Source organism: Arachis hypogaea, chromosome 8 (assembly GCF_003086295.3).
Source record: "Arachis hypogaea cultivar Tifrunner chromosome 8, arahy.Tifrunner.gnm2.J5K5, whole genome shotgun sequence".
Lineage (NCBI taxonomy): Eukaryota > Viridiplantae > Streptophyta > Magnoliopsida > Fabales > Fabaceae > Arachis > Arachis hypogaea.
Window position 1 is genome coordinate 41,595,643 of NC_092043.1, and position 15,557 is coordinate 41,611,199.

The following is a 15,557-nucleotide window of genomic DNA, read 5'->3' on the forward strand; positions in this document are numbered from 1 at the left end:
TGTTGTTCAAGCACCTACTCAAGCTCCTCCAGATGTACCTACTCAGACTCATCCAGAAGCACCTTCTCAAGCTGCTCCACAAGCCCCTGCTCAGGCACCTGCACCAGTTGATGCCCAGGTGGTTGAGATCGACCTCTCCCAGCCAAACTACTCTGATGCACAACAGTCCTAACATAGTCAAGAGGTAGTTGCATTTAGTTTCACAACTCATACTTAAAATTGTTGTGCACATTCAACTGAATTTATGTCCTACTGAAACAGGATCCACCTGCGAGGCCATCCAAGTTGCAGACCAGAAGGAGGTCCTCCATACCACCATCAGGATCGATCACTATGGATCCACTACAAGGAGCAAGCTTAGCCACATCTTTCAGACTGGCCAACTTTCTAAAATTTGTCCCAACACCTAGCTTTAAGCCACCAAATAAGAACAAATGAAGATGTACCTGATCTGTGCAGCTTATTTTAGATGAAACTTTGAATCTTTTTGTGAATCTTACTTTTTGTTTTATGGGCTAAATTTATGGCAGTAGACTTTTACTATATTTGAATACAATATGACAATGATGGCACTCTGTGTCCTTTATCTAAGGTGTATTTTGGAATTAGAACTACTCTTTACTTTTCTAGAGAGTTGTCATTACTATGGCAAGATTATTGTTACTTTTGTTAAAACTTATTGGTATGGTTATTATTATTATGACAATTTCTTCCAGCTTCAATTATGCTACTTCAGATGCATTTTTTGTAATTTTTTTCAACAATTTCATTGAATGACAGAAAATAACTAGAAAATTTGAGAAGGAGAATTTTTCTTTCTTCTAATACACTTCCACCATGAACACAGTAACACAAACTAATCTTCAAGCTTTAACTACCAACATAAAAACCAACAACAAAGACTATAAACAAAGCGAAAACTAAAATGTACATTGTTTGGGTTCTAACTTCAGCCTCTATCTTCCCAATTCTCTAAGCCAAATCTACCCTAACTTGGTCACCATCCACAGTAGAAATTACCCTTCCTCTGAGGTCTTCTTCTCCAATGTCAGCCCAAACAAACAAACCACACCACCTCTTACCATTAATATTATAGTTAGGGCACCCAAAGAATAGCTTGTTAGGGTTAGCCTCTGTTGTGGACCACCGAAGAACAGGCGGCACCCACACCCACACCACTGTGGAACACCCGATGCTCTACTTTGACTGAAACTCCTTGTGTTGGACCGCATAGAACTCTGGCTCCCACTTGCAATCATGATGGTAAACTCGAAAAGGGAGCAGGAGACGAAGAACCAGAGAGAAACGGGAAGAAGAAGAAGATGATGAAGTCACAGGATGAACTTAGGTTTTAAAAGGGGGATAAAGACTAAATTGGAGCAAATCAAACTTTAAGCCACGTCATATAACCGTTAGTGTGTCCAGCGTGGCACTATTTGGCCACGTCACTAATGGCGTCAGTCCTCCGGTGACGGGAAATAGGCTAAGGACTAACGTGGTACATTTTTTCAAATCTGGGGGACTAATTTAGTGCAATCGGGATCTGGAGAACTAAATCAGTTCAACTCGTCAATCTCAGAGATCAAAATGGGGCTTAACTCTATATTCTACTTACCTGTATTGTTATGAGTTGTCAAAAGTTACACATCTTTCGTAGTATTTTAGGTTTTGTGTTGTTTAGTGTGTGTCTGGTTAAGACATAGACACGGTGGAACGTGTCTCTTATTTAATTTGTGAAACATAAAAATAAAAAAATATGTATATTATAAACATACACAACATATATATTCTTTGTGTCTCACTAAAATGATGAGACACTAAATTAAAGTTATGGACACAGATCTGAATTTTTTTTAACTATTTTATCCTCATTAATTTTTTTAAATTTTAAATATCTTATTCTCCTTTTACAAACTCTAATCAATTCTCAGTTCTTTTCTTCTGTTTCTGAAACTTCGTGCATTCTTTATTGTGTGTATGTGTTAGTTGATTTTGTGAAGTTTTTTATTGTTCTATGACAGTCTCAATCTCCTTTTCACAAACCCTAACTAGTTCTAATCTCTTCTCCTCTGTTTCTGGCTTTTTGTAGCTTTGTGTCTTCTTCACTTGTGTGTGGCGCCTGATTTTGTGAAGCTTTTTATTGTTCTATCACAATATTTTTCCTTCATCTGTGCTAGAAAACTTAATTCAAAATTTGAAATAATTGTAATTTTTTGTTTGTTTGTATATTGTGTTTGTATGTTGCTGTATTGATATCTTTTTTTCTTTTCGAGCACATATGTGTTGGGTAATCTTCTTTTCTCTCTGTTCTGGGTATGTAAATGCGCAATAAACATATAGTTTTCAATATCTGAAACGATTATATTTTTAATGAAATTTGGTTGGAGTATTATGTTTAGGGCTCAGTTGGAGTATTATGTTGGGTTATTTTTTTCTCTATTCTGATCAATAAAATAGATTATAAGTGATGGTAACAAATAAAAAAAGAAGGTGCGAGTATTATGTTTCAATTTAAATCAGTTTGATGATAGAAAAGTATTATTTTGAGTCCATTTGAGAGCTTATTGTACTTATTTCCAATTCTGAACTTGCTTTGATAATGAAACTTTGTGTATCTTTATTTGATAATTGTGCAAATCTCGGTGTGATACTCTCAAAAATTCTTAAACATCATTTAATTTTTGGAAATAAAAAAATTATATATTATAAAAAATGTCAATATTAGAATCATCTAAATAGCATATTTTGAACTTTCATGCATGATAAGTATAAAATCGTTTGTACTATTATCATTGTTTACTTTCTTTAACATTTCATCAACTTAGAAATCAAATCTTTTAAGTAAACTAAGATATTATATTCTTACAAATAAATACAAGTCTAAGAATAATGTTATGATATGGTAAAACAAACATAGAGCATCATGCAAGATAATTCAATGGTACAGATCCTGTAAAATCTTAATCATTTTTTAGTGATATTTTTATTGATATATATTTAATTAGATTCCAATAATTTTTTTTGCTGTTTTGCTCATGAAATCTGAGTCAGGTGGTTGATTACTTAGTTTTGTAGTCTATTAGTATGTTTTTATTTTGAATTTTATTTCTAATTTATGTATATACAATTGTAAAAAAAAATAGCAACTGAACTAAATTAAAGAGTTCTTAGAAAGTGATGATAGGTCGTTCTGAACAAATTAAGCTATGTGTTGGATATTACTGGATCATAAGAATACAATTTGATACGTTGATATTATTTTTTTAGTTACTTTATATATATATATATATTAGGAATAGAAGGTGGGGGTCATTCTTCAATTGGGCGAAGAATGAACACATTGCCATTAAGGCGAGATGCATTAGATAACATCATTAGAGCGGGTGGAGATAGAAATTGCATATGAGAGTTAAGAATGAGTTTGAATGCATTTGCAAATTTGTGTGAATTGCTAGAAGTTCAAGGTGGGTTAGACGAAGATGTACATGTTGGCATAGGCGAGTAAGTAGCAACTTTCTTGATCATATTAGCTCATCATACCAAAAATCGTAGCGTACAAGTTAGGTTTTATAAGTCTGGTGAAACTATTAGTACGTATTTTATAAGATATTAGGGTCGGTTTTGTGTGTCCAAAGTATCTTATTTGCAAAAGCAGACCCTATACCAAAGGATTGTATAGATCCCAGATGAAAATGGTTTAAGGTGAGGTGTTGCATAAAGCTTAAATTTTTATTGGTCAAGTTTACTTGTATGTAATCACTATTTTGTTTTGTCCATTAGATAGGGTTGTCTAGGAGCATTAGATGGCACTTACATAGATGTCACAATCTCCAAGAGTGATAAATCTAGGTATCGGAAAAGAAAATCTAGAATATCCACCAATATTTTAGGAGTTTACAATCGGAACATGAATTTCGTCTATGTCCTTAGCGGTTGGATAGGATCGGCATCTGATTCACAGAAAGAACAACGACAACTCTAAAATTTGCTCAGGTTCATCAAAATTAGCATCAAACCAGAGAAATAACAGCAACAACAACTGTAAAAACTAAATAAAATAGCAACAACCACATTCAACAACCACCAGATTCACCGAAATCAACATTGAACTAGAGAAAGCACAAGGTCGAAAACTGTAGCTCACCTAGCTGAGAAGACGACCACTACCACCAACCGAGGGAGCAGATGCTGCTTCACTGGTTCCGACGAAGCGAACGCAGGGTCACAGACTCACGGTGAGAGATCGAGAGATCGAGAGAGCGACGAGGTGAGAGACCCAGAGACTGAGAGTGATGAACTGACAACGCCGAGGGAATGACGAACTGACGACGGGTGGAGAGACGAGGTGAGGGTGAGGGGCTGTCGATGCCGAGCTCGAGAAAGTGACGGGGTGAAGGTGAGCGTCTGTCGGCGCCGAGCTCGAGAGAGTTACGAGGTGAGGGTGAGGGGCTGTCCACTGCCAACGCCAAGCTTGAGAGAGAAGAGACAGAGAAACGAGGGCATGATGCTGGCTGGGGGGTGGTTCCACTCAAAGACGAGGCTTAGAGAGTTAAGGTTCATTCAAAGAGGGGAAGAGGGGAGGGGGTGGGTTTGAAGCGACGTCGTTTCAAGAAAAAAATAAAAAGAAATTAATAAACATGATCTAGACCGGGTTGGATTAACCAACTAAATCACCGGATTTGCATTAAAAGTTAAAAACTGTCAGATCGAACCGAGTTTGACCGGATCTGTTGTATGGACGGTTCAACGAGTAGCTCAACTTGGTTAAGTAATCGAATTTCCGATCGAACTGGCCAGGTCGAATCAGATTTGATAACTATGACGATGAATGAGAAGAATGAAATAAGAGAAAAATTAAAATATAAAAAATAGAGTTGTTAATAATTAAACAAATTTATACTTCAAAAAATATTTTAAATTAATTTTTTTAATTAAATCATACATAGTTTCGTAACTTCAAACAAAAGTATTATAATAATCATCAATTATGTTGTAGCATTATAATTTATTTTGATTTTTTTTTTTGGACTTCAAATATTGAGACAATGATGATAAGTTTTTATAATTTTTTAACAACTTGATTAATGATAATAAAAATTTTTACATATCTAACATTGTTTCGTTAAACTAAGTTTATAGAATTAATTATTTCAAGTAACTTCAATTTGTATATAAGTTATTGAGGAGTTTAGTTTAATTGCCAACAAAAAGCCTATTGTTTTTAATCAATCTAATCTACTTAATATACTAAAACTGGGTTTTTCCCTAATCAATGAAAGTGAGGTGTCACTTTCTCGTGAATCCATTTTTCCTCCAAAATGAATGCATTTAATGAATAATACATAATTATACTAATTTAAGAAAATATCTTTATTTTAATTATATAAAATCAATATTTAATGCATCATTAAACTACTTATCAATTATTAATCAGAAATATTTTAAATTATTTTAATGAATAATGCATAATTATACTAATTTAGGAAAATATCTTTATTATAATTATATAAAATCAATATTTAATGCATCATTAAACTAATTATCAATCAAAAATATTTTTAAATATTTTAATTATATTCATATCCTTCTAATTCTTATTCATTATCCAATAATTTTATTAGTGGCAAGTTGTTAACCCATTTATATTGATAATAATAATAATTTTATTAGGATAAATATCAAATTCTATTCCTAATATAAAAATATAAAATTTAATTCCTTCCATTTTTATTTTACCACTATAAAAGATCATGTATGCTAGAAGAAAAGATCATTCGTTTACCAATTACTCTTTCATTTGATAGCTTTTACGATAATTCTTTTTCTTCCTATGAGGCGTCGTTGCAAGAAGACAACTATCGTGGACACAAACTACCACACTCTCCAACTTTCGTGCTCATCATTCGGAGCTATATAAGATATGTTATCTATAAAGTATTTATAGACTATGGTGTTATCATGTATGCATAAATAAAAAATGTTTCGTATTTAAATTTAAGTCATTTATCTGTTTGTGGTATATTGTAATGTGAAATTACTTTTAATATGTATTGTGTAATGATATTATGTTCTAATTTAAGCTTTTACTTTAGAACTATATTATGATTTTATCTCATCTTTTTTTCTTAGATGTCAAGTTGACGTATTTTTATTTATTATTATTATTATTGAAACGGATTGATATGAAATGTACCAAAAAAAAAATTCTTACATTCAATTTATTTTATTGTAGTCTTCTATCTATTCTGTTTATTTTTATTTTCTTCTTATTCATTTTATTTTCTTTTTAAATGTTATATAATTTATTATAATTTATACACCAATCTATTTCTATTTTTTAATATACTAAAATTAGGTTTTCCCCCAACTAATGAAAGTGGGGTGTCACTTTCTCGTGAACCCATTTTCCTTCCAAAATGATTGCACTATTTCACTCTTTTAAATTTATTTTTAAAAATTATCTTTAATTGATATAATTACATTATAATTAGTATGTAATGAATGATACATAATTATATTCATTTAAGATAATCTCTTTATTATAATTATACTAATCTCTTTTAAATTTATTTCAAAAAATTATCTTAATTATAATTATATAACAATATTATACTTAGCATTTAATGAATAATTCATAATTATACTAATTTAGAACAATATCTCTATTATAATTATATAAAATTAATAATTAATACATTATTAATCTAATTATCAATCAAAAATATTTTTAACTATTTTAATTATATTGATATAATTTTATTTTTTATTCATTATTCTAAAATTTTATTAGTGACAAATTATTATCTTAATGGTGAGCTATAATATAATAATAATAATAAAATAATAATAAAAAATTAATAATGATAATTATATGATTAATTTTTAGTAATCATTAAATATATTTAATATAAATAACCAAGTTTAATTAGTTAACAAATGAAAAAAAATATTATTGCACGATTGTATAAGCAACAAAATATATATTGTAGAAGCCAATTTAATATAATAACAATAATTATCGTTATTATTCAATAATAATAATAATTATAATCTTTCTTTTTATTAAAACACTCATCTAATTGAATTAATATAAATATATAATGAAAATAAAGGATGGATTTTTTGACTTGAAAGATAATACAATCGAATATTCTTGAAGATTTTAGAGCTGTAAATATATATTCTTCCTGTATAAATATACGCATGCATGTTACCTCATTTTTTTTATAAATGAAAAATAATATTTACCCGTTAAATTTGTTAGTTGCTCAACCGATTCATCTTATTTATTGTGATTGAGATTGATATATAATTATAAAGATTTTTTTCCTCCATTAATTTTAGTAAAAAAAATCCATGACGTAAAATAAAATGAAATAAAGTCAGTATCTACTTTTTTCTCAATATTTTTTATATTTACGGTAAATATTAAATGTAAAAAAGAAAAAAATAATATTAATTATTATCACTTTTATTTATTTACATTCATAATTAAATTTAATATAATTATAGTAAGTCTCTATAATTATAATAATTTATATCTGTTATATATATAGCAGTTATATTATATATAATTATATATCTCCTCTTTTATATATACTTAGCAAGTATTTATATTTATATAATCTACTTAATATATTAAAATTGGATTTTTTTCTCAACTAATGAGAGTGAGGTGTGAATTCCTCATGAATTCATTTTCCCTCCAAAATGAATGCATTTAATGAATAATGCATAATTATACTAATTTAGAAAAATATCTCTATTATAATTATATAAAATTTATATTTAATATATTATTAAACTACTTATCAATTATCAATCGAAAATATAATAATAATAATAATAATAATAATAATAATAATAATAATATACTTATACTTAATATACTAAAATTATATTTTTCCCTAACTAATTGAAGTGAGATATCAATTTTTCATAAATTCACTTTTCTTCTAAAATGAAAGCACTATTATCTCTTCTAAATTTATTTTAGAAAAATATCTTTATTATATTTATATTACAATTAACATTTAATGAATAATGTATGATTATAGTAATTTAGGAAAATATATTTATTATAATTATATAAAATTAATATTTAATGCATTATCAACTAAAGAAAGCGAGGTGTCAATTTTTCATGAATTTATTTTTTTTCCAAAATGAAAGTATTATTCTCTCTTCTAAATTTATTTTAGAAAAATTAAGATTTCATGCTGAATATAGGTGGCAAGTTAAAAAAAATAAGCAAGTTCATGGAATCAAATTATATTTCTATAACATATATAAGAATATATATTTTATTATATAAAAATTGAATTTCTGCACTTTATGATGGGGTGACATACTTTTTAGCGTGTTTTTTTAATTTATTTTTTATAACTCATTGAATACAATTTATTACAGTAAATTAATTATATCAACTAATTGATTTGATTAGGTATATTTATTATAATTTATATCAATCAAATAATTATAATTTATTATATCAATTATTTTAATTCATTAATTTATAAGTTACATAATAACATAGATGATTTGTTACTTATACTGATTAAATACAATAAATACATATTAATTTAGTTAAAAAATTATTATCTCCTATGTTTTTCTATTTATTTTTTTAATTCATTAAATCCAATCAATTATAATAAATTAATTATATCAACTAATTGATTCAATCAATTATTTTCTAATTTATTTTTTGAATTCAATAAATCAAATAAAATTAATTATACTAATTATTTGTATTGACTAATTGATTTGATTAATTCTTAAAATATTTTTATTTAATTTATTTTATTTATTTAAATATAACTAATTAGTTATTTAATTTTATTAGGATAAATATCAAATTCTATTTCTAATATAAAAATACAAAATTTTATTCATTTCATTTTTATTTTACCATATATGCTAGAAGAAAATATCATTCATTTACCAATTACTCTTTTATTGGGTAACTTTTACAACAATTCTTTTTCTTTCTATGAGACGTCGTCACAAGAAGGCAACTATCATGGTCACAAATTAGCACATACTCTTCAACTCCCGTGCTCATCATTCAGAACAATATATGATATCCATTAAGCATTGATAGACCATGGTGTTATCATGTTTGCATAAATAAAAAAATTCGTAATTAAACTTAAGTCATTTACCTGTTTGTGTGGTATATTGTAGTGTGAAATTACTTTTAATTTGTGTTGTACAATGATATTATGGTTTAATTTAAGCTTTTATTTTAGAATTGTGTTATGATTTTATCTCATCATTTTCTCTTAGATAATAAGTTGATGTATTTTTATTTATTATTATTGAAGCAGATGTGATATAAAATTTGTAAAAAGAAAAAACAACTTACATTCAATTTATTTTATTGTATTCTTCTATTCTTCTATTTTTTATTTTTTTATTCATTTTATTTTCTTTTTAAATATCATATAATTTATTATAATTTATATCATTATATCAGTTAATTTAATTCATTAATTTATAATATACATGATAAAATAGATCATTTGTTACTTATACGTTTATTTTTCTAAAATCTAAATCTGAATAATTATATTTTCAATTTTTGTTATGAACAAAATATTATTAATAATGAATAATAATTAACCACTCATACTTTTAATCAAAGTGTTTGGATGATTTTTATATTTATTAATATTAATTATTGATTATTTTTTCATAAATAAATTATATTATAATTTTATGTTAATTCATAATTGATTAATGATTAATGTTCATGAAGTTATGTTACTCTAAATTTTTTATTTTATAAATATTTTATTTAAATATAATTTTTTTAACATAAAAAATGTATTATTTTTAATAATATCATAGTTTTATATTTTTTAATTATTCTAAATGAATATTTTATCAAATACTAATTAAAGTCATTCTTCCATTTGCTTTTACTAATCTATTTTTTAACTATTATATAACATTAAAATCGTATTAATAAATTTAATATTAAAGTTAATTTGGCTTTTTATTATTTAGAGTGTTTTTCAATCAATAATTTTATACTCTTTATTTTTTTTTCCAGTTTTATTTTGAATTTTAATTTAGTACTCAAAGGTAGTGAAATTCCGTTGATACTGAAATAAAGTTACAAAAAGGTCCATAGGGTAGAATAAGTAAAATAATGTGATACTTACATTGCAACATCCAAATGAAACAACTTAGGATCTAAAATGTTTATCTTTCTCTTTCTCGCCGTCTATTATATTATCTATTCTATCTATTCTATTATATAAACATTGAATTTTCACCTTTAATAATAGAATCAACGTAGTATACTTCTGCTTTATTTTGTTTAACTCATTAAAGTCAATTTATTATGATGAATTAATTATATCAACTGATTTATTTGAATAGATATTTAAGTATCACATAATTTAAAATTATGTATATTAATTATTTGATTTAATTTTTATGATATATAAATTTAAGTAATAAATTAAAATAAGATAATTTATTACTTATTTAAATTGAATACAACAAATATAAATTAATTTAGTTAAAAATTTACAATTTTCTAATCTTCTATACGTAAAAATGACAAAACAAAATTATAAAAATAATCTTTTTATCACTTTTGCTATTTTAATTTTATTTTCTTTGCTTTTTTTATGTATAATTTTATTTTATATTAACTTTGTTTATTTAATAATAAAATATACTCATATTAATTCTATCATATAATAATATATTTTTTTCTAATATTAACCAAAGAATTAATAGTTATTAACTACATCTAACAGAATGACTGATAAGTGAGAACTACGAAAATTTAACCCATGTTCAAAATGCTGAAACAAAGAAAAGAAAACAGTGGATATATGATTAGAGAAAAAAGTATAATAATAACAAAATATACTAAAACTGAATTTTTTTCTCCGACTAATAAAAGTGAGGTGTTAATTCCTCATGAATTCATTTTTTCTCCAAAATGAAATCACTATTTTCTTCTCTAAATTTATTTTAGAAAAATATATTTATTATAATATTACAATTAACATTTAACGAATAATACATAATTATACTAATTTAAAGAAATATTTTTATTATAATTATATAAAATCAATATTTAATACATTATCAACTAATAAAAGTGAGGTATCAATTCCTTATGAATTCATTTTCCCTCCAAAATGAAAGTACTATTCTCTCTTCTAAATTTATTTTAGAAAATATCTTTATTATAATTATATTACAATATTACAATTAGCATTTAATGAATAATGCATAATTATAATAATTTAAAAAAATAAAATAAAGTCCAGTAATTTATCTTCTAACTACACACGTGTATAGAATAACTTTTAAGAAAGAGTCATGTATAATAAATACGGTCGATTATTGTAAAACTGTATACTAATATTGATATAATATTATTTCAGGTATATATTTTACAGGTATCAAAGAAAAATGTTGAGTTATTTTTTAGTAGATTTAAATTATTTATTGTTTATTAGAGAATTTTGTGCATTAAAATTCTCTAATAATTTATTATTTATTTTGAGCTAATTTTGATATGTTCTTATTTGACAGTAAAACAACATATAAAAATTTATTGGTGGGTCTAAGTATTATTAAGTTATTTATGGTCACATTGAGTATATATGTTTGATTTATTGAAAAAAGTAGATTACTAAAACCAATTAATAACTATTTTTGAGTTAATATATTTAACACTAGTTTAAGAAAAAATAAATAATACATAACATGTTTTATTTTTATTAATCAAATTATTATAATTTAAATTAATCTTAACAAAATAATTTAAAATTATAATTTCAATCTTATCACGTGCATAACACGGGTTAATACACTTGTTAATTTTCTAAAAACCAATAGGTTAAATTTAGAATTAAATAATTTAAAGGAATTAAATTATAATTAGTCGTAATTTAAATTTAACAAATATAAATCATTTATTAAAATTTTTATTAGTTCACCTCATTGTTTCAAATCCAAAAGTTGAGACTAAATACCAGATAACTTTCCAATTAATAGTAGTATTTAACATGAAAACTTTCGTTACACGGCCCTTTTTTATTTTAAGAAAAAATTCTTATATAATTGCCTTAATTTTTTTATTGGAGGACGAAATTGCCAAAGTAAAAACAATTTAATTTTTGTAATAACATAATCAGTTATTGACTTTTTGAGTTTTTTCAAGCATTAAAAAGAAAATTGTGCAAGCTTTCCTTTAAGATATTGCAGTTGCAGAGACTAAAACCCTAACCTCAGTCCTGAGTTCCGACTCAAAAACCCTTGCAAGTGGAATCAGCGGCAGAACGAGATGACACAGAAATCTAATCTTTTCAAAGGGCAAAAGAAGAATAAATCAGTCCCTCCCAATCGCCATGGAAAAGCGCCGTCTGTTCGTAAAGGTACTTTCTTCTATCTCTCTATTAATTACGCACACAGTGATTCAATGGAAGGCCTATCTTAATTAAGTTACCGTTTCGTTCGGTGTTATAGGGAAGAGATTCGTTAAGCCATCAAAGTTAACAAAGGAGATGGATGCCGATCGTGTAAGTTCCTTTTTCTCTTTTTTTTTTCTTTAAATTATTTTTTCATGTTAATTATGTATTTGCATTGATTTTTTTTCTTTTTTAGTCGTTGTTCAGTTTAAAAAGAAAAAGAAAAAATAGTTTAGCTGGAACTCCAAATGTTGCTAACGATTGCCCTACTCCAGTAATTAAAAAAAAAACGATTTATTTAATGCTTTGAAACTTGAAGTTTTTTCTCCTTAGTTTTTCCACACAACCTCCAGTTTTATTCCTAATTCAAGAATGTAGAACCCTAATTTTTTGGATAAAATTATATATTCTAATTTCGATTAACTAAGCTAGTAAACATATTAACAGTCATAAACGATAATTTAGAAATGGCAGAAGGTCACTGGTAGCAATCCCATTAACTCTTTTGGAATATTGGATTCTTTATGGTTGCTAAGGGAAGGTTGGTTTTGGAAGGAAGGAAGAGTGCTAAATCTTTGTAGCAATGTATCTGTATGCAGCTGTTTGAGTCTCTGGTTATGATGTAGTAATCATACCTTCACAGGTTTTCAGACAAGCAAAGATTTTTGGGATGGGGGTTAGGCATTTGGCCTCTGAGATTTCCGTATTTTTCTTCAAGTTCTTTCCCTTGGCCTTTTCACGCATCGTTCTTGCATAATGCTTTTGTTTGTCAATTTTCTCAGGATGTCGTTCTTGCAGTTCCTCTTTTATGAATGATAGAGATGTTAATGAAGTAGAGTCCCTCTTTTGCCATTTAATCTTACTTCTCCAAGGACCTTAACAGTAGAACTTGGGTTCACTCTCGACTTTTTTGCTTGCAACTATTTTCGATTCTTGACTTCTCCTCCCAATGTAGAAAGAGTTATCTTTGATACGTCATTTAGAAATTTAAATGTCCCTCTAAGGTCAAATGCTTTGGCGTGCTTTGTCCCCAAACTTGTAATTAATGTGTGGTTTAGATTTTGAGTTGGGAGTTCATATGTTTTCTTGGCGTTGCATTAAAGTGAGATCTTTTGGGGTTAGGCTTTCTGTTATCTAGGTTTTACCTATGGTAACGGTTTAGATTTTACTCACTAAGTTCAGATGTTTTGACTCACGTAATGAAGCAGACATTTTGTTGCAGATCTTAGTTTTGCAGTGCATTTGATTTTGAAATGAAATTCCAGGGCTTCTAATTATTTGTTTCAAGTGATAATGATCTTATTTGGGATATGATTATTTTTTGGGAATTGGGATCCCTTTCGGACAAAGTGCCATCTTACATATGTTGAGTGGAAAAAGCTATGATTCACTCACTTTTAACTCTAGCTTGTTCTTATTCATGTACAGAGGATCTGTTTCTCTTCAGGAATTTCTGTTATAGACCCTATGTAGGTTTAGGAGAAAGAAATAGAAAGTAGCAGTTTTTTGTGTGTGTGTGTTTTTTTGGGGGGAGGGGGGTTCTTGTGACTAACTTTTCCAGCTTGGCAGAGTAGTGGTGGATGGCCATTTTATTAGAGGAGAGAAACGAGATTATCTATAGAGGAGGCGAGTTAGAGGGATTCATTTTGCCAATTAGGCTTGTTAGAGTAGTGCTGTATGGCCATTTTATTCTGCATATTTCTTACTGCCTTCCCTAATACATTTTCACTTTTTCAGAGGCAAGAATAATATCTCAATGATATCATTCAGCTCCACTGCTTCTATTCCATCTTCTATTCTATACTCTATTATCTGTTTTATCCTTTAGTTGAGCTACAATGATAACAGGATCTTACAGTTTCGTATCTCAGTGCACATTTGCATTAGGGATTTTTGTTGTTCTCCTCACTACCCATTTTTGTACTTTGAATCTTAAACAAATTAGGCCACTCAACAAATTCAGCTCCACTGCTTCTATTCCATCTTCTATTCTATACTCTATTATCTGTTTTATCTTTTGGTTGAGCTACAATGATGACAGGATCTTACAGTTTCATATCTCAGTGCACATTTGCATTAGGAATTTTTGTTGTTCTCCGCAGTACCCATTTCTGTCCTTTGAAACTTAAACAAATTAGGCCACTCAGCAACTTAAATTGCAAAGTGAGATTGGACATGGCATCTGGTGCATCCATTATATTATAGAATGTTAGCCTTTAGAGGAACATAAGCATTGCTCAGTGTCTAGTGGCTTTTATGCAAATTTTTCCAGAAAAATTATATCAAAAGTTCGTGTAGATTTGCAGATATGTAATAGATTTTATAGTCCGACAAATGTAACATCCATTTGTATGTGGATGTAGGATGTCTTCTTATCAGGTAGCGATTTCTGTGCTCAACATTCATATTTATAGGCTCACTTCCTCTATTTTTGTATCCTTTTGGGATAATATATTTGCAATGATAGAACCTTTTACCCCTGGTTTTCTTATCTCATGTCAAGCAATTTGGTCAAATTGTTGATTCTTGTTCTGTTTCAACCTTGGTAAAATTAGGAGGTGAGCAAGTTCATTAATCACTGCAATGAGATTAAAGCCGCTACTTTTGCTCAGAAGGATGGTGGCCAGCTAAGCATAGTTAAATTGCCACCGGAATCTGCAAGTGATGCGAATAAATAGTTGATAGGAAGGGTGGTTTTGGTATTTGATTCTACATTGCATGTAACACAGCGAGTTTGTTGTGAATTGTGATGTCAGAGCAATTTGGATGCCTTTCTATCCATGTGTTTTTATTTTGTGGAGTATGTATTGTTGATAGTAACTGACGAAGTTTTCGTAACTCAATGGAAATTGTAGTCATTCAATGCTCATTTTCTAGTAATTTACTCCATATTTTTTGGCCTCCCTATTATGATTTATTTATCAATTTTTTCCCAAGTGTTGTCAAGTAAAATTTCTCACCGTATAAGATTTTCTCTTGCACATTGTTTGATTCAAGAGAAAATAAGCAAGAAAAAAAACGAGGGGAAATAAAATGGGTGGGAAAAAGACATTTTCTCCTGTCTGATTCACTACAGAAAATGACTAGACAAAATTTAGTTGTGGGACCCATAAA

At 27.5% G+C, this 15,557-nt stretch overlaps 1 protein-coding gene across 1 annotated transcript; it reads left to right on the forward strand.

Annotated features, from left to right (window-relative positions):
• The first annotated feature begins 12,041 nt into the window (after positions 1-12,041).
• Positions 12,042-15,312, forward strand: LOC112707526 (uncharacterized). The gene is made up of 3 exons (XM_025759287.3): positions 12,042-12,410; positions 12,502-12,554; positions 14,999-15,312. The coding sequence occupies exons 1-3, from the start codon at positions 12,320-12,322 to the stop codon at positions 15,119-15,121; spliced, it is 267 nt and encodes an 88-aa protein (XP_025615072.1). The 5' UTR covers positions 12,042-12,319; the 3' UTR covers positions 15,122-15,312.
• The last annotated feature ends 245 nt before the right edge of the window (positions 15,313-15,557 follow it).

Coding starts and splice junctions, on each gene's coding strand:
- LOC112707526 (XM_025759287.3), top strand. CDS start 12,320: ATGACACAGAAATCTAATCTTTTCAAAGGGCAAAAGAAGAATAAATCA. Junction 12,411..12,501: donor AGCGCCGTCTGTTCGTAAAG/GTACTTTCTTCT, acceptor TCGGTGTTATAG/GGAAGAGATTCGTTAAGCCA. Junction 12,555..14,998: donor AGGAGATGGATGCCGATCGT/GTAAGTTCCTTT, acceptor TGGTAAAATTAG/GAGGTGAGCAAGTTCATTAA.